Raw genomic sequence first — 24857 nt, 5'->3', positions numbered from 1 at the left:
CAATCTGAGTCAACATTTGCAAGGCCACCCAGGTCAGGTACAAAGTGCGACAGAAGTATTAATGAAAGTTCCACTTACCAGAGGTCAGAGAAGACTGAGAAGCAGGAGGCCAGACCAATGGAGAACTAGAGCGAGAAACAAAAGTAGGTTGCCTCCAAATTCACGGTAAGAAATTTCACAAATATTTCATGACAATACACCATCTCAGACTTTTGAATGACCCCTGGTAAATGAGACAGAGATTTTCTAGAACTCAGCAACATGAGACATTGAGAGAGTAAATAACTGACCCATAGTTGCAAAGTGGGCATCTTTTTGCAGCTTTTGGAACATGGAATACCTTTCCAGGAGAACATTCTCCAGACACAATCAGAAATGGTGAATCTGGGGCACTGAGACTGAGAAATCCAGTCATAGTCCTGGCTGTGATAGTAGGAAGAGTTCATCATAGAGAATATTTGCCAAGATATAGCACGCCTAAGAGAACCCAGTTAACAACTCCAACACCAAACAACAGTCACTTTAGAAAGTGAACAACGAGGACTCAGAAATAATATTTTCACATTCTGAGCAAGCAGGTGTGAGAACCTATTTCACTACCAACAGAATTCCTATTCACAGAATTTCAAATACTCATTTAATACACCTGTTGCAACTCAAAGAGCATTAAAGCAAATAATGACAAGATGTGCAGACTCAAATACGGACAGTGATAGTGATTTATATCCTAGCGGCTCACCCCAGTCAGAACATGGCAAGAGCAAAGTCACAGATTGAAAGAGATGGTTCTGGTATCAGCAACTGTTCTGGCTCCAGGTCATGTCACAGTACTGCTTATGATTCTGACTCAAGTTCTGCAATCTTTAAATCAGCCTCCAGTTTTTGAAGCGTTCATTATACATAAAGTAACAACCCGATCTAACTCACTGGTTTCTGAAGGAATGACTGAACTTTCCTCAATCAATTTCTGTTTCAGTAAAAAAGAGGGAAGTGGGGAGCAAGAGGGGAAGGAAATGAAAGGAATTTCCAAACGAGTTTTCTTCTAGGTACATACAGCTGTGACAGGACTGCCAGGCTCCGAAAGAACAAGCTTTTTATGTTAGAAAGGGAGTATCACCTAGCACTTTTAAACAGATGGCAAATGACCAGAAGTATGAACCTCTAGGCCTGAAGAAGGCAGTTAATTACACCCAAGACTGTGTTTATGTGTATACAATCACCAAGCAGCTGCCTCTATAGATACACTTCTTAACAAGTAAGTTTTTAAAACTTTTTATTTATTTATTTTATTTATTTTTGAGCCAGGTCTCGCTTTGTCACCAGGCTGGGGTGCAGTGGCTTCACACAGCTCACTGCAGTCTTGATTTCCCGGGCTCAAGTGACCCTCCCACCTCAGCCTCCCAAGTAGCTAGGACAACAACAGCATGCCACAATGCCCAGCTATTTTTTAAATTTATTTTTTGCAGAGACAGGGTCTCACCATGTTGCCCAGCCTGGTCTCAAATTCCTGGCCTCAAGCAATCCTCCCACCTTAGCCTCTCAGAATGCTGGGATTACAGGTGTGAGCCACAGTTTTTATACTTTAAATAAAATTTTTAGATATCATTAAATCAAGTTATTTAAAATCTGTGATCTGAGAAGCTACTTGTCAATATTATAACTGAATATTATATATAATTTTGGCATATCAAAAATATTTACATTGCAGCCAACACATATGGTCAATGAATACAAAAATTATTTATAAATGTACATATATTTACAGTGACATCCCTGGGCAATAGGGACAAAAAAAAATTCACAAGAATACAAAAACCTTTGACCTGGTACCAGTTGGTCAAGTCTGGGATTCTTGCCAAAGACCTTGAATATCAAAGCCCCAGTCTCAACTATCTGCCTGAAACCACTGAAGAATCCCAGGCACACTTCCCACAAGGCTCCAAAGTTATTTTTGCTCCTTGGAAGGCAAAGCAGAACATCCAAGTAGTGATGTTTTCTCAGGACCATTCTGAAGACTAGGGCAATCCAGCAGGTTAAGCAGCAATGTGACTCTTCCGACAGGCAGATGCACACTGGGGCACATCCCCATGGAACCATCAGGAAGCACATTTGCCCCGTATCTTCCCTCTGCCGATGCTGCACATTTTTGATGAGCTGTACCCATTTCTGTCAGCTGTTACCATTTCTTCATCAGGTATAAGACCAAACAACGCATGGCCCACCTTGGTGCAGTCAGATGCAATCATAAAGAAAGAGTAAAGCAAATGCTGACTTCGGAGTTTCTTCTGAGCTCTGAGGTAGTAAATGCAAAATTAATGAGTCTCTGCCCAGATTTCATCCTGAAGTGGGTTTCATGTGCCTTCACTACCATCTTGAATGTTCCGAGTCCTACTAAAATCAAAACCATGATCCTGTAACCTGTGGCAGGACATGGAAGAAGCGGAACAGTCTGGCTCCAGCCCTGCCAAGCCCTCATTTTGATGAAGTTGTGGTGACTCATGGACTGGCTGCTGGGAAAAAGGAGGATGAGGCAGGCCTAGTTCTCTGTTTATGTTCCAGACGGGCCGCTGCAATGTTTCTGAGAATGAAAGACAAGAATTATCAGTAGTGACTGGTAAAACAAAATCCTTTTAGCCAAATCCTCAAAGAAATAAAGATGTTCAATATTCCTGAATAAGGACACTGAAATCAAACACATATAGTCACACGCGCGCACACGCACCCACCACCACCCCCACCCCCACCCACCCACCCCACCACCCCCACCCCCACCCACCACCCCCCCCCCACCCCCACCCACCACCACCACCCACCACCACCACCCACCACCACCACCACCACCACCACCACCACCCACCACCCACCACCCACCACCCACCACCCCCACCCACCACCACCACCACCACCACCACCACCACCACCACCACCACCACCACCACCACCACCACATGGTCTTTCGAATCCCTCTGCTTCACAAACCTAACCAATTATTTACTGAGATCATACTATATATCATGTACTTTCACACTGAAATCAAACACAGTCACACGCGCGCACGCGCACACACCACCACCACCACCACCACCACCAGAACATGGTCTTTCAAATCCCTCTACTTCACAAACCTAACCAATTATTTACTGAGATCATACTATATATCATGTACTTTCACCTGTTATTTTAGTGGTTCTGTTGCCAAAAATTTTTTTATTTTATTTTATTTTTTGAGATGGAGTTTCGCTTTTGTTGCTAGAGTGCAATGGCGTGATCTCGGCTCACTGCAACCTCCGCCTCCCGGGATCAAGCAATTCTACTGCCTCAGCCTCCCAAGTAGCTGGGATTGCAGGCATGTGCCACCATGCCCGGCTAATTTTGTATTTTTAGTAGAGACAGGCGTTTCTCCATGTTGGCCAGGCTGGTCTCGAACTCCCAACCTCATGTGATCTCTCTGCCTCAGCCTCCCAAAGTGCTGGGATTACAGGCATGAGCCACTGTGCCCAGCCACAAGATTTTTAAATAAAACTCTTTAGACACATGTAAAAGAACTAAAAGACAAAACGGTATCCATATTGTAATGAAAGTTTCATGATAGATAATAATCATTGATTCAGTGCAGCCATTACATCTTTAAATATGTCACAAAATTGTTTTAAAAATAAACGGCCATTCCCTTCCAACTCCTAGCATGTCAACAATTCTAACAACAAATGATAGCCTAAAGGAGCTATATTAAATCAAATTATCTGCACACTGGTTTCAAATACGCATTTCTCATTCTTCTTTAGTACAATAGTGAACTATTTTCCCAAAGACTGTTTACTGAAAATTATATTAACTTCATGGGTGCATTTTGGAAAAAGCTAGCCAAACATTATAAAAACAAATACCCAGAAAAAAAAATAAAATCCATGTGAAAAGTAAGCTAGATCAGGGTTTCTCAAGTTTTAATTAATATGCACACAAATAACTTGAGGATCTTGTTAAATGTAGACTCTGATTTGCTAGGTCTGCGCTGGGATCATTCTAACAAGCTCTTAGGTAATGGTGATGCTGATAGTCAATAGACCTGACTTTGAGTAAGAAGAAGCTAGGATACCCTAAGTAAAAAATGGCCAATGCGCCAAAGCACTTTCATTTGCTGATTTCCTTACTTACGGACCAGTTTAAAAATTAAGGCATCCCTAAAGTTAGAAAAAAGATGGACTACATTTCTGGTCCTTCTTAAACCCTTTTTGTGTTAACTCTTCTAAGACATCCAACTTAAAGTGGATTTACTGTTGATGCATTTCTTTCATGAACACTTAATGTAAAGATTAAGAGATTTAACTTCAATAATAATAGTGCTTCAATAATAGTGCTTTCCTCTGACCTGTAACCTCTTTGGAAGACTTTAATCTCTTAAGAACAACAGGCCGGGCGCAGTGGCTCAAGCCTGTAATCTCAGCACTTTGGGAGGCCGGGACAGGCGGATCACGAGGTCAGGAGATCGAGACCATCCTGGCGAACACGGTGAAACCCCGTCTCTACTGAAAAATACAAAAAACTAGCCGGGCGAGGTGGCGGGCGCCTGTAGTCCCAGCTACTCGGGAGGCTGAGGCAGGAGAATGGCGTAAACCTGGGAGGTGGAGCTTGCAGTGAGCTGAGATCCAGCCACCGCACTCCAGCCTGGGCAACAGAGCGAGACTCCGTATCTTAAAAAAAAAAAAAAAAAAAAAAAAAAAAAAAAAAAACAGAGACTGGGTGCAGTGGCTCATACCTGTAATCACAACACTTTGGGAGGCTGAGGTGGGTGGATCACCTGAGGTCAGGAGTTCAAGACCAGCCTGGCCAACATGGTGAAACCCTGTCTCTATTTTTAAAAAATACAAAAAATTAGCCGGGCGTGGTGGTGGGCACCTGTAATCCCAGCTACTCAGGAGGCTGAGGCAGGAGACTTGCTTGAACATGGAAGGCGGAGGTTGCAGTGAGCCGAGATCGTGCCACTGCACTCCAGCCTGGGCGACAGAGCGAGACTCTGTATCTAAAAAAAAAAAAAAAAAAAGCGAGCATATCTTAGAAACTTTCACAGATGGTTCTGGCAGGAGTAAATGATCTAATGTGGGACATGAAGTAGTAAATGCAAAATTAATAAGTCTCTGGCCAGATTTCATCCTGAAGAGAGTTTCATGTACCCTCACTACCATCTTGAATGTTCCAAGTCCTACTAAAATCAAAAGCATGATCCTGTAACCTGTGGGACATAATCGAACGTGGGACATTAGATCATTCACTCCTGCCAGAACTATCCCCAGGAGTATCACAGTATACTTTGCCTTCCTCTGGAAACCTGTAGTTCTCACCTCCTACCCTATCTTTGTTGTTGTTGTTGTTGTTTTCAGACAGAGTCTCACCCTGATGTCCAGGCTGGAGTACAATCACTCAATCTCAGCTCACTGCAAACTCCACCTCCCGGGTTCAAGTGATTCTCCTGCCTCAGCCTCCCAAGTAGCTGGGATTACGGGTGCCCACCACCATGCCCAGCTAATTTTTTATTTTTTTAGTAGAGATGGGGTTTCACTATGTTGTCCAGGCTGGTCTCGAACTCCTGACCTTGTGATCTACCCGCCTTGGTCTCCCAAAGTGCTGGGATTACAAAAGTGAGCCACTGCACCCAGCCTGACCTCCTACCCTATTCCAGTGCTCCTGCATGTCAGGCTGACAGAAGGATGAAAGCTGATGAAAAGCTTGGACAGGAAGACATGCTCAGCATTACTCTCCATGATCTAGAAAGAGTTTTGTTTCAAATGCCAAGTGGTTATCAAATGCCTAATCTATACAGTATAATGTATATTTCTTTTCCTGGGCCATGTGAGACAGGGGACACAAGCCCAAAACTGCATTCTCACTTATGACCTTGATCGTACCTCATAGAAGAAAACACCCGCCAAGTGAAGCTGAGCTTAAATGTTTACCTACTAGAACAGCAACGAAACAAAACATGTTCGCTCGAACCTGGGAGGCAGAGGTTGCAGTGAGCCGAGATCACGCCATTGGACTCCAGCCTGGGCGACAGGGCTAGAATACATCTCAAATTTAAAAAAAAAAATCTTCTCAGTAGGCCAGGCACGGTGGCTCATGCCTGTAATCCCAGCACTTTGGGAGGCCAAGGTGGACGGATCACCTGAGGTCTGGAGTTCGAGACCAGCCTGAGCAACATGGAGAAACCCCATCTCTACTAAAAATACAAAATTAGCTGGGCATGGTAGCACATGCCTGTAATCCCAGCTACTCGGGAGGCTGAGGCAGAAGAATTGCTTAAATCTGGGAGGCGGAGGTTGTGGTGAGCCGAGATCGCGTCATTGTACTCCAGCTTGGGAAACAAGAGCAAACCTCCATTTCAAAAAAAAAAAAAAAAAAAAAATCTTCTCAGTAAAAACCATCACCAAATTATGCCGAAATTTTATTATTACTATTTTTTGGAGACAGAGTCTCACTCTGTTGCCCAGGCTGGAGTGCAGTGGCACGATCTTGGCTCACTGCAACCTCCATCTCTTGAGCTTAAGTGATTCTCGTGCCTCAGCCTCCTGAGTAGGTGGGATTACAGGCGCCCGCCACCACACCTGGCTAATTTTTGTATTTTTAGTAGAGACGGGGTTTCACTATGTTGGCCAGGCTGGTCTCAAACTCCTGACCTCAAATGATCCACCCGCTTTGGCCTCCCAAAATGCTAAAATTACAGGTGTGAGCCACTGCGCCCAGCCCCCCATATTTTATTCTTTATTTAAATAAAGATGGGAGAAAAATTAATACCCTATATGATACCAGGTGTGGTGGCTCACACCAGTAATCCCAGCACTTTGGGAAGCCAAGGCAGGCAAATCACATGAGGTCAGGAGATCATGACCAGCCTGGCCAACATGGTTAAACCCCATCTCTACTAAAAATACAAAAATTAGCTGGGTGTGGTGGTGCACGCCTGTAGTCCCAGCTTCTTGGGAGGCTGAGGTACGAGAATTGCTTGAACCGGGAGGCAGAGGTTGGAGTGAGCTGGGATTGCGCCACTACATTCCAACCTGGGCGACACAGCGAGACTCTGTCTCAAATAAATAAATACCCTGTATGAAACGTTTTTGTGTGTGGCCTCTCAATTTTTAGTAGTGTGATCTTGTTACCCCCACAAAAGTTGTTTCCATCCTATAGATGAAGACTTCTTTGTAACCCTAGTATGTAGAAATCTCTGGCTATAGTTTACACCATTTAACAATGGCCAGTTTCTCCTATATACCAATCCGTTTGCTTCCTGTCAAATGAGAGCACTACCTATATGACAGAAGGAAGAGTCAATTAGACGAAAGTAAAAACAAAATAACAACAAAAATGCATCCCTTACCACCACTCATCGGTGTGGACGGAAGTTTCTTCTCACTTATCCTCTCATGGTTGGTGGGAAAGGCAGATGGCTCTCCGTCAGCTGACGATATCAGGCTCTCTAGGGCAGTAGTATCCTGGGGAAGATGAGCTAAATATGTCTCTTTAGGCATCTGGACCATGAGGCTCGACAGTGTCTGATCAAGAACATCCTCCTCAGAAATATAGGTGTATGGACAGTATTCTCGGGTCCTGGAGTAGATGTTGGCATTGTCATAACAATCTGAGCAAATCACCCGGGTACTAGTGCCACCTAATAACAAGAAAAACAATCTAAATATCTTTCTGTTAAGGAATTATTTTTTGCCAATCATCAGTTTTCTTCAACGGTTGTCATCATTGCTAGCATGTATTGAGCACTTACTTTATAAAGTAGGTGAAGTTTCAAGCCCTTTCTGTGAATTGATTCATTAATCCTCACAACATCCTTATGAGGTAGGTATTATTATTATCCCCACTTTACAGACAGGGTAAACTATAGCACAGAGAAGTTAAGTAACTTAACCAAAGTCATACTGCCAGAGTGAGGAGCAGAAACAGCCATTCTGGCTCCAGAGCCCATGCTCTTGAAAACTACACTGAAACATATCTATCGTGGATGGATAGATCATGCCCAAATCAAGGGAGCAAGATAAAGCTGGTACTGTGCTACAAGACACATGCTTGGCTTAAGCAAACTAAGTCAGAGAATAAGGAGTTATGACTTCACTTCATGAAAAACCATGTTACTTTCATGAGTCAAGAGGTTAAGTAACACCAATTGCTACAAGCATCCCTAGAAAAAGCTTCTGACAATGAGTCCTGCCTGACAAGTACATGGTTGACAGAAGTATAGGTTTAATAATGAACTCCCTGGATTATTATGTGCTTTGAAAACTGAATGATGAAGGAGAGAAGAGAGAGTGAGAAATAGAGTGAGTCACTTATTCAAAATCATGCAACAGGCTAGGAGCAGTGGCTCACGCCTGTAATCCCAACACTTTGGGAGGCCGAGGCAGGTGGATCACCTGAGGTCTGCAGTTTGAGACCAGCCTGGCCAACATGGTGAAACCGTGTCTCTACTAAAAATACAAAATTAGCTGGGCGTGGTGGTGGGTGCCTGTAATCCCAGCTACTCGGGAGGCTGAGACAGGAGAATCACTTGAACCTGGGAGGCAAAGGTTACAGTGAGCTGAGATGGCGCCATTGCACTCCAGCCTGGGTGACAAGAATGAAACTCTGTCTCAAAAAAACAAAAAAACAAAATCACGCAACAGAATGTTAGAACTGGAAGAGAGTGAAAAGTAATTTAGTTTAACCCAGAAAGCAGTGTTATTTCCCACATATTTCAAAGAATAGACTTTTTTTTTTTTTTTTTTTTTTTTGAGACGGAGTCTCGCTTTGTCGCCCAGGCTGGAGTGCAGTGGCCGGATCTCAGCTCACTGCAAGCTCCGCCTCCCGGGTTTACGCCATTCTCCTGCCTCAGCCTCCCGAGTAGCTGGGACTACAGGCGCCCACCACCTCGCCCGGCTAGTTTTTTGTATTTTTAGTAGAGACGGGGTTTCACCATATTAGCCAGGATGGTCTCGATCTCCTGACCTCGTGATCCGCCCGTCTCGGCCTCCCAAAGTGCTGGGATTACAGGCTTGAGCCACCGCGCCCGGCTCAAAGAATAGACTTTTAAGTATTCTTTTAAAAGTCAGAAATGCTGGCGAGGTACGGTGGCTCACGCCTGTAATCCCAGCACTTTGGGAGGCCAAGGCAGGCAGATCACAAGGTCAGGAGTTCAAGACCAGCCTGACCAACGTGGTGAAACCTGTCTCTACTAAAAATACAAAAATTAGCCGGGTATGGTGGCACGCACCTGTAATCCCAGCTACTCGGGAGGCTAAGGCAGAGGAATTGCTTGAACCTGTGAGGTGGAGGTTGCCGTGAGCTGAGATTGTGCCACTGCACTCTGGCCTGGGTGACAGAGTAAGACTCTTTCTCAGAAACAAGAAAAGAGTCAGAACTACTATATTTTTCATGAAAAGCCAAAATAAAATCCCATTTATCAATTAGATAAAGTTCTGTTGACACTCAGTCTAAAAAAGTATCTGAAGAAATGGAATATATCTTTCATTTGTATAGTATTTGAAGTACCACAAAGATTTGTAAAAAAGATCTGTGAGAATCTTGGGGGAAGTGCTTTACAAACTATTGTTTCTTTGTTTAAAAATTAGAAAAGTAAAGCTCAGATCTTAAGTAACTAGTTCATGGTCACAGAGCTGGAAAAAGGAAGAAGTATCAGTCAAACCCAATTCTTCTATCCCTTAATTCATTCAGTTCTGTCACTCCCTATGGGAGCGAGGGTATGAAAAGGGTGGAGGGAGAAGAGCTCTGTGTATGGGTACGCATCTCTACATGTTGGGATGTAGGTTCATTTAATTAGAGAACTCTTTACATCTCTCTGATATATGCTGAGAACCACTGCTACCCTTTGTTGATTTTTTTAGAGGTAGGGAGTCTTGCTGTGTTGTCCAGGCTAGAGTACAGTGGCTATTCATTGGTGTGCTCACAGCATGATATAGTCTCAAACTCCTGGCCTCAAGTGATCCTTCTGCTTCAGCCTCATGGATAGATGGGACTACAGGCGTGCCACCATGCCTGGCTCTTAGATACCCTTTAAACTTTACTGAATGTCTACCTGTCAGGAAGAGAAACCAGCTTTCCTTGGATGTGGTCTGAAGGATGCCCCCGCCTGAAAAGGGTAAGAAAGAGATACCTGAAAAAAGTTTCCAGAACATCCCTTTCCTATAATTACACAAGTTTGGGAGCCTCTGCTGTGTACTCTAATCTCTTGTTTAATGTGTTTCTCCACTCTGTAAGATGATTTTCTTATCCTGTTAAGACTTTAGTCAATTTTCATCCTATTTTGCATGTGGCTAAATGCTTTCATTAGGTATCTTACTTTAAAATATTGCTTCAGATTAATGGAGAAACTACACACTGAAAAATAAACTCAATAGATGAGGCTGAAATTGTAACCATAAACAACAGAGTCATTACCATCAGTGCCTTTGTGTATATATCCATTGGCAGGAGGCATAAGTTGCTGGTGACTGCCTGCCTCAGAGTTGCTGTAGCCTTCCTGTGGCTCAGACAGCGTTCCTTGGGAAGACAAGTAGCTGGGAATGTCTGCAGGCAGATTGAGCTCCTCTGTAAAAGAGACATTTTTAACTCTCAAAGGTAGGCAGTTGAAGTCAACACTCAGAAGACTGTTTTGCAAATGTGTTCCACTTGGATACTATTTTTTTTTTTTTTTTTTTTTGAGACGGAGTCTCGCTCTGTCGCCCAGGCTGGAGTGCAGTGGCGGGATCTCAGCTCACTGCAAGCTCCGCCTCCCAGGTTCACGCCATTCTCCTGTCTCAGCCTCCCGAGAAGCTGGGACTACAGGCGCCCGCCACCTCGCCCGGCTAGTTTTTCGTATTTTTTTTTTTTAGTAGAGATGGGGTTTCACCGTGTTAGCCAGGATGGTCTCGATCTCCTGACCTCGCGATCCGCCCATCTCGGCCTCCCAAAGTGCTGGGATTACTATTAGCAAGAAAAACTGTATGTACCTAGGACCCTGACAGCTCTTGGTACTTCCCCTAAAACTATTTCTCACTAGAATTCTTCTCAAAGTTTCACCAAAAGAAACAAAACCTAAAGGTTGAAATCTTATCTACTGCCACACTTTCATAATCTATCTGACTAGATTTCTTTTCTTGCAGGATTTCAGGGTGAGAGGTGTAAAAGACTGACCTCAACAATCCAGTTTGATATTCAAGGGAAAAAAAAGACTGATCTCAATCGCAAGGGATCCATTCTTCCTTACAGCAAAATTATGATGAAAAGGAGCCTTTGACATTAAAGAGAATGCATCTGTAATGCGTTTTTAAGAGTCAAGTTTGGCCAGGCATGGTTGCTCACGCCTGTAATCCCAGCCCTCTGGGAGGCCAAGGCGGGCAGATCATAAGGTCAAAAGATTGAGATCAACCTGGTCAACATGGTGAAACCCCGTCTCAACTAAAAACACAAAAATTAGCTGGGCGTGGTGGCACACGCCTGTAGTCCCAGCTACTTGGAAGGCTGAGTCAGGAGAATCGCTTGAACCCGAGAAGTGGAAGTTGCATTGAGCCGAGATCATGCCACTGCACTCCAGCCTGGCAACAGAGTGAGACTCCATCTCGGAAAAAAAAAAAAAAAAGTATTTACAAATTCTTAAAATTGGTCAGACGTAGTGGCTCATGCCTATAATCCCAGCACTTTGAGAGGCCAAGGCAGACAAACTGCTTGAGCCCAGGAGTTCGAGACCAGCTTGGGCAACATGGCAAAACCTGACTCTACTAACAACATAAAAAATTAGGTGCGGTGGCACATGCCTATAGTCTCCGCTTCTCAGAAGGCCAAGATGAGAGAATCACCTGAGCCTGGGAAGTCAACGCTGCAGTGAGCCGTATACACTCTGACCTAGGCATTAGAGTAACAACACCCTATCTCAAATAAACAAACAAAATTCTTTCCTCAAAGAGGTTCTATCAAAGAAGTTGAACATTTTAACAACAAGAACTCCCTTCCATCACATATCAGGTAATGTATCTCAACTCTTCAGTTTTTTGAGGGGAAGATGAGGTCTCGCTATGTTGCCCAGATGGGCCTTGAACTCCTGGGCTCAAGCAGTCCTCCCACCTCATCCTCCTGAGTAGCTGGGACTACAGGCATGTGCTACTATGACCAGCTCTGTTTTTTATACTGTACAATTAATCCTATACTACATTCTTGACTCAAGTACAAGCCATAGGTGTCATGTGGGTACTACTTACCTGTGTTTGTGATACTATAGTCTTCATTTTTCCTTCTCATGTGGTAAATAACAATGACCCAGATCAAAGAAGTGCCAACAACACAGCAGACCACAACAATGATGACAATGCCAACTGTAGTCCAGCCATCATCTTCATGCCCAATGCTACTCTGAGAAGAGTCACAATTGGGGGATGAAATGACATTTAGGTAAATGTGGCCACGTTCTGTCCCAAGGGTGTTAGACATAATGCAGGTATATTTCCCAGCATCTTCTAGCCCAGCATCTACAATGATGAGAAGCTGATTGGCTGCAGCAAAGAAATGTCGTTCTGTCACCAGCAAAGGCCCATCATCTTTAGTCCAGTTGAGACGAGGTGCAGGACTCCCTCCAGCTATGCACTGTAACACCGCAGTTTCACCTCGGGTTACTGTCTTATCCTCCAGGGGTCTAATAAATGAGGGTGTCTCTAACAGGAAAACATTCAAAAAAAAAATGAAAAGTTAGGCAGTTTTATTCCCTAATTCCTACTGAATTAGATCAATGAGGGTATAATAAAATGAGTAATTTTATATACTCATAGGAGGATTAGAAGTTAATGTTTCAGAACAAAATCCTGACAAAAGCCTCAATCGTTTCTCAGTAATTCCAGCTTAGGCAAGCTATCCTAAGTAAGAAATTCAGGGCAGCTGCAATAGCTGGAGGAGGTGAGCAGGGGTGACCCATTAAAAAAGGTTAAAAATAACTTAAAAAAAAAATGAAATTCAAAGATTTATATGCAAAGATGTTTACTACAAAATTTGTAATTTTAAAGAATAAAGAAAAATATTTTAAAACCTAGCAGAAAAATGATTAAGTAAATTATAGTATAGTCACATGATGTTTTACAAAGACTTTAATAACAAGGTAACTTGTGGTACAATATTAAATGAAAAAAAAGTAGGTATATTTAACCACATAAAAGTGAGAGGGGAAAGTCTAGAATATGCTAAAATCCTTTAGTGTCTGAGTGACTTTCCTCCCCTTTTCCTAATTTTCTGTATATCTTAACATGCTAAAACAATAAATGACTTATTTTTCTAAGGCTGAGGTGGGCGGATCACGAGATCAGGAGTTCAAGACCAGCCTGACCAACATGGTGAAACCCTGTCTCTTAAAAAAATTACAAAAACTAGCTGGGCGCAGTGGTATGTGCCTGTAGTCCCAGCTACTTAGGAGGCTGAGACAGGAGAATCGCTTGAACCCGGGAAGTGGAGGTTGCTCTGAGCCGAGATCGCACCACTGCATTCCAGTCTGGGCGACAGAGTGAGACTCCGTCTCTAAATAAATAAATAAATAAATAAATAAATAAATAACTTCTTATTTTTCTGGTTATACAAGTAACACAAACCAACAAACTTAATAACTGACATCTAGGAAAATACAGAACTGGAAAGTAGAATTTACCTTGGATTTGAGTTCCATGAAGAAAAGTATTATAACAAGGAAGAAAAAACAAAACAAAACAATAACAAAAAAAAAAAAACCCAGGCTAGCCGGGGGGAAATGTTTAGGAAAAAAGGCATTTTACCAGAAATAGGGTTAAGAAGAACACACTGAAAAGGAAAGCAGAAACTCTAACTAGAAAATACATTTTTTGTTTAATTTTTTTTGAAAATGAACTAGGAGCAAACAGTCAGGTTCCTATCAAGCAATAAGTGAAGCAGCATCAAATGGCTGGGATACTCCTAAGAGAACAGTGGAACTCTCAATGCAAACTCACTGAATGGTAAACACACCTACATGAAATAGAAACCTTACAGTGAGGGACTTGAAAAAGTAAGTTGATAAAGGAATTTGAACTTTCAATTATTGTGATAAGGATGCCTACCTAATTTTGCCCTATGTATTTTCCCACATTTCAGTTATCTGACCTACTAATTCCTAGACTGACATAACCCTGCATAAAATTGTGAAATAAGATAAAGATCTAAGAATCAGAGAGGTAATCTCAAACTTATTTTTCTTGCTTGTTAAGACCAAGAGTAGATCCCAAAGACTCCAAAAAGAGCCGGGACCCATGAAACAGTAAACGTACCTAACACTGTTAGGGAAGCATTTGCTGAGAGACCTCCTGCTATATTTTGTGCCATGCAGCTATAGATTCCCATATCTTCTATTTTCACGTTGGCAATAAAGAAGACGTCATCTTCGGGCATGACGTGCATGCGTCTTTCTCGAGCCGCAGGGAAGTCAGTACCACCATCTTTCTGCCAGGAAATCTGAGGTGCAGGGTGTCCCTCTGCAGCACATTCTAATCTGGCCATGGCACCAGTGCGAATAGTCAGATCCATTGGCGTTTTCAGAAAAGATGGCATCTCTGTTTCCAGAAAGACCACCAAGAAAAAGTGGGCAGGGGAACAAAGACACATATATATATACAAATAGGCATGAAAGAGTCTAGTAGGCAAAACACCCTGTAATGTTCCATTTCTTTGTGAAGACAAGCTCTCTGATTGAGAGTGAATATGGTTTTATAAATTAAAAAAAAAAAAACAAAACCTTTAGAGATAGGGTCTTGCTCTGCCATCCAGGTGGGAGTACAGTGGCGCAATCACAGCTCAATGCAGCTTCAAATTCCTGGCCTCAAGCTATCCTCCCACCTTGGCCTCCCAAAGTCCTGGGACTACAAGCCTGAGCCACAGCACCCGGCCAAGAGTGAATATGGTTTTGAGGCCATCTCTTCTTCCAGAACCTCAGAGTATTTGGAGCACACTGATAACTGTGTCTTCTAGGATGCATGATACACTTAATCATCAGCTGGAACTAGGGAAAGCAGAAGGCCACAAACCTTCTTGAACTTCCTATTTTAAAACCTGATATTTACCGTGATTCCCTCACTTATAAAGCTAAATGATGCTTCCCTGGGAGGCTGAGGCAGGAGAATCACTTGAAACCAGGAGGTGAAAGTTGCAGTGAGCCGAGATCACACCACTGCACTCCAGCCTGGGTGACAAAGTGAGACTCCATCTCAAAAACAAAAGATGTTGCCCAAACCAACATCTACAAAAGGAAACTGCATGCTAAAAAAAACTTATGCCTTCAAAAGTATCATTAAAAAACAGAAGCAAAACATAAGTACATCTTTTGGTTGCACAAAGCCTAAAATGTTGTAGTTATTCAATTTGATACGCAATAGATAAATCAAGCTATTTTTGAGAAGCTTTTGCAGGGAAGAAGAGTATTCATTTTTAAAATGATCCTGTGCGGAGTGGAAAACCAAACACCGTATGTTCTCACTTATAAGTGGGAGCTAAGTATGAGTACACAAAGGCATACAGAGTGGTATCATGGACTTTAGAGATTCAGAATGGAGAGGGTGAGCGGGGGGCTAGGGATAAAAAACTACACATTAGATACAATGTATGCTACTTGGTGATGGGTGCATTAAATTCTCAGAATGCACCACTATAATCCATGGGGAAAAAACTCACTTGTACCCCCAAAAGGTACTGAAATAAGGCTGGGTGCAGTGGCTTACACCTGTAATCCAATACTTTGGGAGGCCAAGGCAGATGGATCGCTTGTGCTCAGGAGTTTGAGACCAACCTGGCCAAAATGGTGAAACCTCGTCTCTACTAAAAATACAAAATTTAGGTGGGCCTGGTGGCGCACATCTGTAATTCCAGCTACTCGGAATTACAGGAGACAGGAGAATCACTTGAACCTGGGAGGCGGAAGTTGCAGTGAGCTGAGATCATGCCACTGCACTCCATCCTGGGTGACAGAGTGAGACTCCATCTCAAAAAAAAAAAAAAAGAGAAATTAAAATAAATAAATAAAAATACACACACAAACACACAAATGATCCTGTGTAACTACATTTAGACAATGATAATGACCATTAGACCCAAAAATGACCTAGATATTCCCAGTTATTATAAGGCCCATCAGGAATAAATTTTATAGTTATCAAGAGAGATTTATGGTTCTGGAATGAAAACTGAGAATTTCATAAGAATGTCTTCAAAAGCATAAACAGCAGTGAAAACAGCTTATCTCTTAGGGCCACAGCATTTACCCTTCAACCAAAGACCAATTAGAGACCATAAGTGGGCAGACTGACTAATCCAAAAATCCCACCCACTTGACACGTTATCACAACTCAAAAGACAGAGTCCTGCTTAAATGTCAGGTTTAGCCTAATTCTCTCAAGTGATTCAAAACAGAACATGAAAAATCCTTCTAAACTAAAAAATAATCAAGGAGCATAATTCCTTACCATTTACAGTCAGTTTGGCTTTCTGAGAATAATTAGAACCAAAGTGATTAGTAACAATACACTGATATTTTCCTTCATCTGTGAAATTCACATTGAAAAGATGTAAGATACTAGTATATTCCAGAGCTTCTCCAGCTTGCTGCCGATAACGAACAAAATTCTCAATATCCACGTCATACAGGATTTCACTGTCTTTGCGCCACACAGTGGACATGGGTGAATCACTGCTGCTCACTGCGGTGCACGTCAGAGTCACATTCATGCCTCTTAGAGCAATTATGGTTTCAGGATGTGTCCTTATCTGTGGCTTAAGAAAATCATCTAAGGGGAAAAAAATGCATCCGCAGCCAAGTCAGTTATATATTTTTGCTTTAAATTTTAAAACAAATACTATAAATTTGTGTGTTCTGTTTACAAAGTGGCATATTAAAGTTTAAAGAGACCACAGAGCTAGAGTCCAATTCCCTTGGTTAAAGATGGGGGAAATGAGGCCCAGAAAATTCAAATGACTTGCTCAAAGACATGTCAAGTCAGTGGCAGAGCCTGGACTGGAACTCAAGTTTCCTGACTTCAGGATCCAGCACTTTTCTACTAGCCCTTACTGTCACCTGTGTGCTCGGAATGTATTTCTCAAGCATTATCACTTATTGGGGAAAAACAGAAACCTTATATTAGGATTTCAAGACAAGTTCTACTTCTATTACCCCTTGTATATAATGTATGTGATAGATAAACGTGTATATGGCCAGGAGCGGTGGCTCATGCCTGTAATCCTGGCACTTTCGGAAGTCAAAGTGGGTGGATCACCTGAGGTCAGGAGTTCAAGACCAGCCTGGCCAACATGGCGAAACCCCATCTCTTCTAAAAACACAAAAATTACCCGGGCGAGGTGGTGGGCGCCTGTAATCCCAGCTACTTGAAAGGCTGAAGGAGAATCACTTGAACCCAGGGTGGGGAGGCAAGCCGAGATCATGCCACTTCACTCCAGCCTGGGCAAAAGAGTGAGACTCTGTCTCAAAAAAAAAAAAAAAAAAAAAAAAAATATATATATATATATATATATATATATAAAACCATTATCCTTTCTGTGCCAATATAAAATGGGGAGCTTATGAATGATTTATATTTCACAGAGAATACCTAATAAAACAAATTATTTGAAAGCATTTTGTATGTGCACAGGTTTCACCTAAAGCAGTGAAAAAATCCAAATAGGTCAAATGTCCAACTGAAGATTGGCTTAGGACTAGCTAATAAAATATAGATTCATAATTAATAATGTTATTGGACTGACTGAGAGAAGCAGGTATATAAATCTTAACCAGTATCTCCACTGGATAACATTTCATTGTGCCATAAAAGCAGTAAGTGGAAGGGGAGGAAAAAAATATATGGTATGTCTATATTTAAAACTAAGTAAAAAGGGATTGTGTGGCAATGTCAGCAGAATTTAACCTTTACTAGATTCTGTTCTCTTCTTTAAAATTTGTAAAAACAATGGATGTATTTTGTGGGCCCGAACTTCCAAGTGTGTGTTCTGTTCCAACCATCTTTAAGTACACTGTGAAAACAGATTTGGCAACATATAGGTACTCAAATGATCAGAGATACTCTAGGGATATGCAACATAGATACACTGAGCTAAAAGGTCTCCTATGTAAAGCTAAGAATCAGTCATTCCACTTTAAAGAAAAAAAATTTTTTTTTTCAGACAAAGTCTAACTCTGTCGCCCAGGCTGGAATGCAGTGGCACAATCTTGCCTCACTGCAACCTCCAACTCGGTTCAAGCAATTTTCCTGCCTCAGCCTCCCGAGAAGCTGGGATATACAGGTGTGTGCCACCACACTCAGCTAATTTTTGTATTTGTCAGGGTTTCACCATGTTGGCCAGGCTGGTCTCGAACTCCAGACCCCAGGTGACCCACCCACCTTGGCTTCCCAAAGTGCTGGGATTACAGGTGTGAGCCACCATGCCCAGCCTAAAGGAAATTTAAGTGTAAAGGAAAAAATTCCAAATTGAGAAAGAATAATATAGAAGTATACTTGAAATTGGCTGGGCACAGTGGCTTATACCTATAATCCCAGCACTTTGGGAGGCAGAGGCAGGGAGATCACCTGAGGTCAGGAGTTCAAGACCAGCCTGGCCAACATGGCAAAACCCCGTCTCTACTAAAAATACAAAAATTAGCCAGGTATGGTGGCACACACCTGTAATCCCAGCTACTCAGGAGGCTGAAACAGGAGAATCGCTTGAACCCAGGAGGCAGAGGCTGCAGTGAGCCGAGATCACACCACTATACTCCAGCCTGGGTGACGCAGCAAGACCCCATCTCAAAAAAAAAAAAAAAAGTATATTTGAAAGTATACGTGCTAGAATCAGGACAACTTGTCTATGACTCTCTCTCTCCCCTCAAAGAAAAAACACAACTCTGCCACTTTAATGTTATGAAACCGCATAAAAAATACGAAACACACAGAATCAGTATATTCATACGCTGCTGGTGACAACTTTAAACTAGTGCTATCTTTTTAGAAAGTACCTGGGGCTGGGTGCGGTGGCTCACGCCTGTAATCCCAGCACTTTGGGAGGCAGAGACGGGCGGATCACGAGGTCAGGAGATCAAGACCATCCTGGCTAACACGGTGAAACCCCGTCTCTACTAAAAAATACAAAAAACTAGCCGGACGAGGTGGCGGCGCCTGTAGTCCCAGCTACTTGGGAGGCTGAGGCAGGAGAATGGCGTGAACCCGGGAGACGGAGCTCGCAGTGAGCCGAGATCGCGCCACTGCACTCCAGCCTAGGGAACAGAGCAAGACTCCTTCTAAAAAAAAAAAAAAAAAAAATAGAAAGTACCTGGTGGCACTTTTCAAGATCTACTAAAAATGTTCATATAAAAAAACTCATATTGCTTGATTCAGGAATCTGACTACCAAATACCTAACCTAAGGTTAACAATCCCCCTAAAAGAGAAAAGCCTTCATTCATTAAAATGCCTGTGATCATTTTTAATGGCAATTAAAACTGTATGATTACAAAAATTGCTAGTGGAAAATCATTCTGGTTTTATTTTTTTAAATTCTGTTAAGATTATTAAGTGTGTAATATATAAAATTTTAAAACAAAAATACAAACCACAGACAAAATCTTTCAGATCCACATTCAGGATGCTTTGCCCTGCTAGCCATTCAGGGTGTGCACAGCTTACATTCACAGAATGTTGAAAGTTATTATCAATCAACCACTGAAGTAGCCACTTCAAATGGCAGTCACAGAGCAAACTGCTTGTGTTCAGAATCCTGCAGGAAAGAAAAGAGGAAAAGCATCCTTTGTTTTACTTTTTGTTCTAAACGTCTTCAGTATTAAAACCTTACCACACACCTATCCATTATTCTTGCCAAAAACATTCAACATAAATGTAATCATGAGAAAACCAATTGAGACTGTCTGCCAAAATTCTTTAAATGTATCAACCTCATGAAAGACACTAAAAAAAGAGAGGGGAATAAGGGTGGCCAGGGACCTATTTTGAAGATGACTAAAGAGTCATTACAATCAAATGAAATGTGTGATTCTTGATTGAAAAAAACCATCTACGAAGGACTTTTTTTTTTAACATTGGGGAAATTTGAGTATGGACTGTGTATTAGTTAATATTATCTTATCAATGTTAATTTCCTTGGGTGTGGTAATGGTGATGTCTTCGTTAGAAAATGTACTTGTTCTTAAAAAATACATGCTAAGATATTTAGAGGTGAAGTGTCATCATGGCTGCAACTTTTAAATGGTCAGCAAAAAAACTGTGTATGTGTGTATATATATATATTTGTGTGTACATGGAGAGAGAGCAAGAGCTAAAATGAGAGAGGAGGAGGGAGGGAAACAGAACAAATTTAGCAAAACGTTAACAGTCAGTGAATCTAGATAAAGCGTATATGGTGTTAATTGCACCTTCCTTTAAATTTTGGAGGTTTAAATTTTTTCTCATGAAAGTATTGGGATGTAACACTATATATATTGGAGCATCGAGAGATCTCTGTTGTAGACAGCATATAATTACTGTCAAATTATTTCATGAAGACTAAAAACAATTCTGCACTAAGCCAGACTCAGTGGCTCATACCTGTAATCCTAGCACTTTGGGAGGCAGAGGCAGGAGGATCACCTGCGGTCAAGAGTTTGAGACCAGCCTGGCCAACATGGCGAAACCCTGTCTCTACTAAAAATACGAAATTAGCTGGACATAGTGGTGGGCACCTGTAATCCCAGGTACTTGGCAGGCTGAGGCAGAAGAATTGCTTGAACCCGGGAGGCGGAAGTTGCAGTGAGCCGAGATCACGCCACTGCACATCAGCCTGGGCAACAGATTGAGACTCTGTCTCCCAAAAATAAACAAACAAAAAACCACTTCAGCACTGTGGGAATGTATAATGCAATCTAAACTAAGAGCACTGAAAAAGTATTTGTGGTTTATAACCCTGTAAAACATATCTGAAAAATCAGTATTTTCTCTCAATGACCCCTTAAATATCCCATCCACTTAGAAGCAGGGAAAGTAAATGATTTTGAGAACTTGCTTTATGTACATGATAAAATCCTCATCAAGTTTAATATTTGAATAAAGTATTTAAGATCTGATTCCACAGAAGTTTCAATTTTAACTTTTTTTTTTTTTTTTTTTGAGACAGGGTCTTGCTCTGTTGCCCAGGCTGGAGTGCAGTGGCACAATCTTGGCTCACTGCAACCTCCACCTCCTGGGTTCAAGCGATTCTCCTGCCTCAGCCTCCCAAGTAGCTGGGACTACAGGTGTGTGCCACCATGCCTAGCTAATTTTTGTATTTTTAGTAGAGATGGGGTTTCACCATGTTGGCCAGGATGGTCTGATCTCTTGACCTCGCGATCCACCTGCCTCGGCCTCCCGGGGTGCTGGGATTACAGGTGTGAGCCACCACGCCTGGCAAAGTTTCAATTCTAAGAATGAAAAAAATTGACTTACATTGTTCAATTATTCAAAGTTGACTTATATTGTTATTAAACAAGGGGGCACTGGCAAAGATGACTGTGCTTTTATAATGCTTTAACAAGCTTCATTGAGTAATTTCTTCTCTAACAGTTGGTTTGAACAAACTGCTATTGCAGGAACTTTAATGCAACTGTGTTTTGAGACAAGAACCCGCTGTGTTGCCCAGCCTGGTCTCTAACTCCTGGACTCGAGGCTCCTCCCACCTGAGCCTTCTGAGTATCTGGGATTACAGGGATGAGCCACCACACCTGGATCTAATGGAACTTTTTTACTGAGAATTGTTGGTTGCTTTTGGTTACTTTAGAAGTCATATTTATAATACTTTTTAGGTCAACATTTATTAAAATCTTCTCTTTATACTTTTTGGTATTCCCCACAAGGCTTTGCATCAATAATAAGAAGTGTATGAAAAAGTTGCATATAAATTTTAAAACATTTTCCATTAAAATTATGTAGTAGAAAATTAGAAAGTACCACTAAACCAAGAGGGAGAGAAAGCCCCCCAAATCCTCACTACTCAAAGAAAACCACTGGAAATATTTTAGTATAATCTATCCACACACTTGTTGAGAGAATACCTTATACTCTGTTAAGTACTTGTGGTCAGGGTTTGGTTAGTATATGAAGAGTGGAAAGAAACAAAAGAAACAGAAGTGAAGGGAGCTATTGTGAATTAAGTTTTGTCTGTGGTCAGGCACTGTGCTAAATATTTATTTATTTATTTATTTATTTATTTATTTATTTATTTGAGACAGAGTCTTGCTCTGTCACCCAGGCTGGAGTGCAGTGGCGAGATCTCAGCTCACCACAACCTCCACCTCCCGGGTTCAAGCAATTCTCCTGCCTCAGCCACCTGAGTAGCTAGGACTACAGGCACATGGCACCACGCCTGGTTAATTTTTGCATTTTTAGTAGAGACAGGGTTTCACCATATTGGCCAGGCTGGTCTCAAACTCCTGACCTCGTGATCTGCCTGCCTCGGCCTCCCAAAGTGCTGGGATTACAGATGTGAGCCACCGCACCCGGCTGAGGTAGGCATTTTCAATTCCATTTTCTAGAAATGGAAAATGAGATTTTGGGGGCATTCAGTATTATGTCTAAAATAAATAGTAGAGGCTGGGCGCGGTGGCTCAAGCCTGTAATCCCAGCACTTTGGGAGGCTGAGGCGGGTGGATCACAAGGTCAGGAGTTCCAGACCAGCCTGGCCAAGATGGTGAAATCCCGTCCCTACTAAAAATACAAAAAATTAGCTGGGCGCAGTAGCATGCGCCTGTATTCCCAGCTACTTGGGAGGCTGAGGCAGGAGAATCTCTTGAACCTGGGAGGCAGAGGCTGCAGTGAGCTGAGATCGTGCCACTGCACTCTAGCCTGGGTGACAAAGCGAGACTCCATCTAAAAAATAATAATAATACAATAAAATAAAATAAAATAAAATAAATAGTAGAGTTAGGATATGAGCCCAGGTCTTATGAGTCCAGCTTACAGTATACCTAAGAAAACATAAATTGGACGAGGTCACTCCTCTTTTCTAAAGATACAAAAATTAGCTGGGTGTGGTGGTAGGCGCCTGTAATCCCAGCTATTCAGGGGGCTGAGGCAGGAGAACAGCTTGAACCTGGAAGGCGAAGGTTGCAGTGAGCTAAGATCATGCCACTGCCCTCCAGCCTAGGTGACAGAGGGAGACTCCATCTCAAAGAAAAAAAAAAAATTTTTCTTTTGCCATGTGTAATCTTATGGAGGCTGAAGAAACATCTAAGGGCTGTCTGGATATCTCCAAAGCCCATCTGAGTGTAGATAAAATATTTAGTCTATTTCCAATTATTCTTTTTCCTTTTCAACCTCAAGTCATTACTTTTGGGAGTCCCCAAGTCCCCTGAGAGATCCCCAGGAGGGTGGGGGGCCTACAGTCCCAGTGACTAAGAGTCCAGAGTGGGAAGGAAAAAGTCTAGCAGTGGGTGGACAGATGGATTTGAAGGGAGTCTTATCAAAGGACTTAAGGGAACCGGAGGGAACATTAAAGGTGGTAAGAGGAGGAATAAGGAGCAGTAGCAATGGGAAGAAAGAGAGCTTACAGGATGCGGTCTGGAGAGATCCTAAGTATCCCAAAGAGGCCAATAAAGGTTCAACAAGGAGGAGGTGGACAAAACGAGTGGTGTAGCAATAAAGTTAGCAGGGGCTCAAAAAGAAGGGATTCAGATGCCAGAGAAATTGCCATGGGAGAAGTAGGATCCATTACAGAGAACAGAGTAGCCTCACAGAGTTCCAAGAACTTTTAGTCCAGGGAGTCAGGGAATAAACCCCACTAAGGAAAGAGAGCCAGGAAGACCTTCAAGCCCAGGAGGTACCTTTCAAAAGAAGCCTGGCCTCTAGCCCAACTCCAGAGAATATATTCACAACCTTGAGAATCGAAATCTTTCCTTACCAGCTTCAACGGATGTTTGTCCGGAGCAATGGTTCATAGTCTGACTCACCATTGGATCCCCGATCTATCAGTCAGGAGTGAAGACAATGGCTTCAAAGGTGCACACTTGGGGTCCTGGGTGAGAGGTCTGGGGGTCCAATGATGAATCTGATCCTATCGGAGTCACAGCACCATAACTGTTAAATGAAAAATTACTCAGTGATACTTGTTAAAGCATGGTAAGGCAGACGTTATTCAGGATCATCTCAATAGATATAGGAACCATGGCAATGTGATGTTGCAGTTGGGGAGAGAGACTGGGCTCAACTCAGTGAGGGAGAGACAGTAGGGAAACAGCAAGGGCAAGTATAGCCAAGGAGCAAGGTGGGTTTGCTTTCATCCCATTCAGTGGATGTGAAATTACTAAAAAATAACATCCAGAGAAAGGGAGACTCTGGCTAAACCCTAACAGGATTCTTGCTGAAGACAAGCCAGGGTGATCAGACATCACCTGGGAATGGTCTACATTGTGGAAGAGTTCTTGCTAAACTGGTTTTACAGGGTTCGTGCTAAAATTGGATTTTACACAGCTAGGCCTAGGAGAAGGTTTAAGGGCTTGCTTGCCTAAAGGTTGGTTAACCAAAGAATCTTTGTCACGACTCCCAAATTATTAAATGACTCTCTGAAGATTGCGACTGCAATATTTGCTTTCACCTACTGTTTAAATTTTATGTTAAATTGAGTTCTCCTAACAGTTAAAACTTTCTTGCTGGCCCTCAGGTTATCACTGACAAAAAAAAAAAAAAAAAGGCGGGGGGGTATACTAATTTGTAGTAAGTCACAACTTATAATTAAACTAAGCCTATGAGAAATAACTCAAAATATCTCAACAGATCAAAATATCTACTTTAAGAATCTGGCAGAAAATAACTAATGATGATTTTCATAACATTTTAATTTTAG

General features: G+C 42.2%; 2 protein-coding genes across 5 annotated transcripts in view; one reads left to right on the top strand and one right to left on the bottom strand.

The window, feature by feature from the left end:
- The window catches only part of ST7L (suppression of tumorigenicity 7 like), an 843199-nt gene that overhangs the window by 236760 nt on the left and 581582 nt on the right, over window positions 1-24857 (top strand). The window lies entirely within an intron of this gene.
- Window positions 1257-24857, bottom strand: part of LRIG2 (leucine rich repeats and immunoglobulin like domains 2) — a 59163-nt gene continuing 35562 nt past the window's right edge. For 2 of the 4 annotated variants that reach the window (XM_050747223.1, XM_050747230.1), the window contains exons 12-19: window positions 19606-19769; window positions 16473-16793; window positions 14289-14570; window positions 12231-12680; window positions 10435-10584; window positions 10073-10126; window positions 7370-7660; window positions 1257-2578 (exon numbers count right to left, since the gene is read on the bottom strand). In XM_050747223.1, coding sequence (XP_050603180.1) covers window positions 2352-2578; window positions 7370-7660; window positions 10073-10126; window positions 10435-10584; window positions 12231-12680; window positions 14289-14570; window positions 16473-16793; window positions 19606-19769 — 1939 coding nt within the window. In that variant the 3' untranslated portion in view covers window positions 1257-2351. The remainder of the gene's footprint in view (window positions 2579-7369; window positions 7661-10072; window positions 10127-10434; window positions 10585-12230; window positions 12681-14288; window positions 14571-16472; window positions 16794-19605; window positions 19770-24857) is intronic. The other 2 variants (XM_050747241.1, XM_050747225.1) reach the window with 2 other exon arrangements.

Source organism: Macaca thibetana, chromosome 1 (genome assembly GCF_024542745.1).
Source record: "Macaca thibetana thibetana isolate TM-01 chromosome 1, ASM2454274v1, whole genome shotgun sequence".
Lineage (NCBI taxonomy): Eukaryota > Metazoa > Chordata > Mammalia > Primates > Cercopithecidae > Macaca > Macaca thibetana.
Note: the sequence above shows the minus strand (reverse complement) of the source record. Positions and strands in the feature narration are given on the sequence as shown.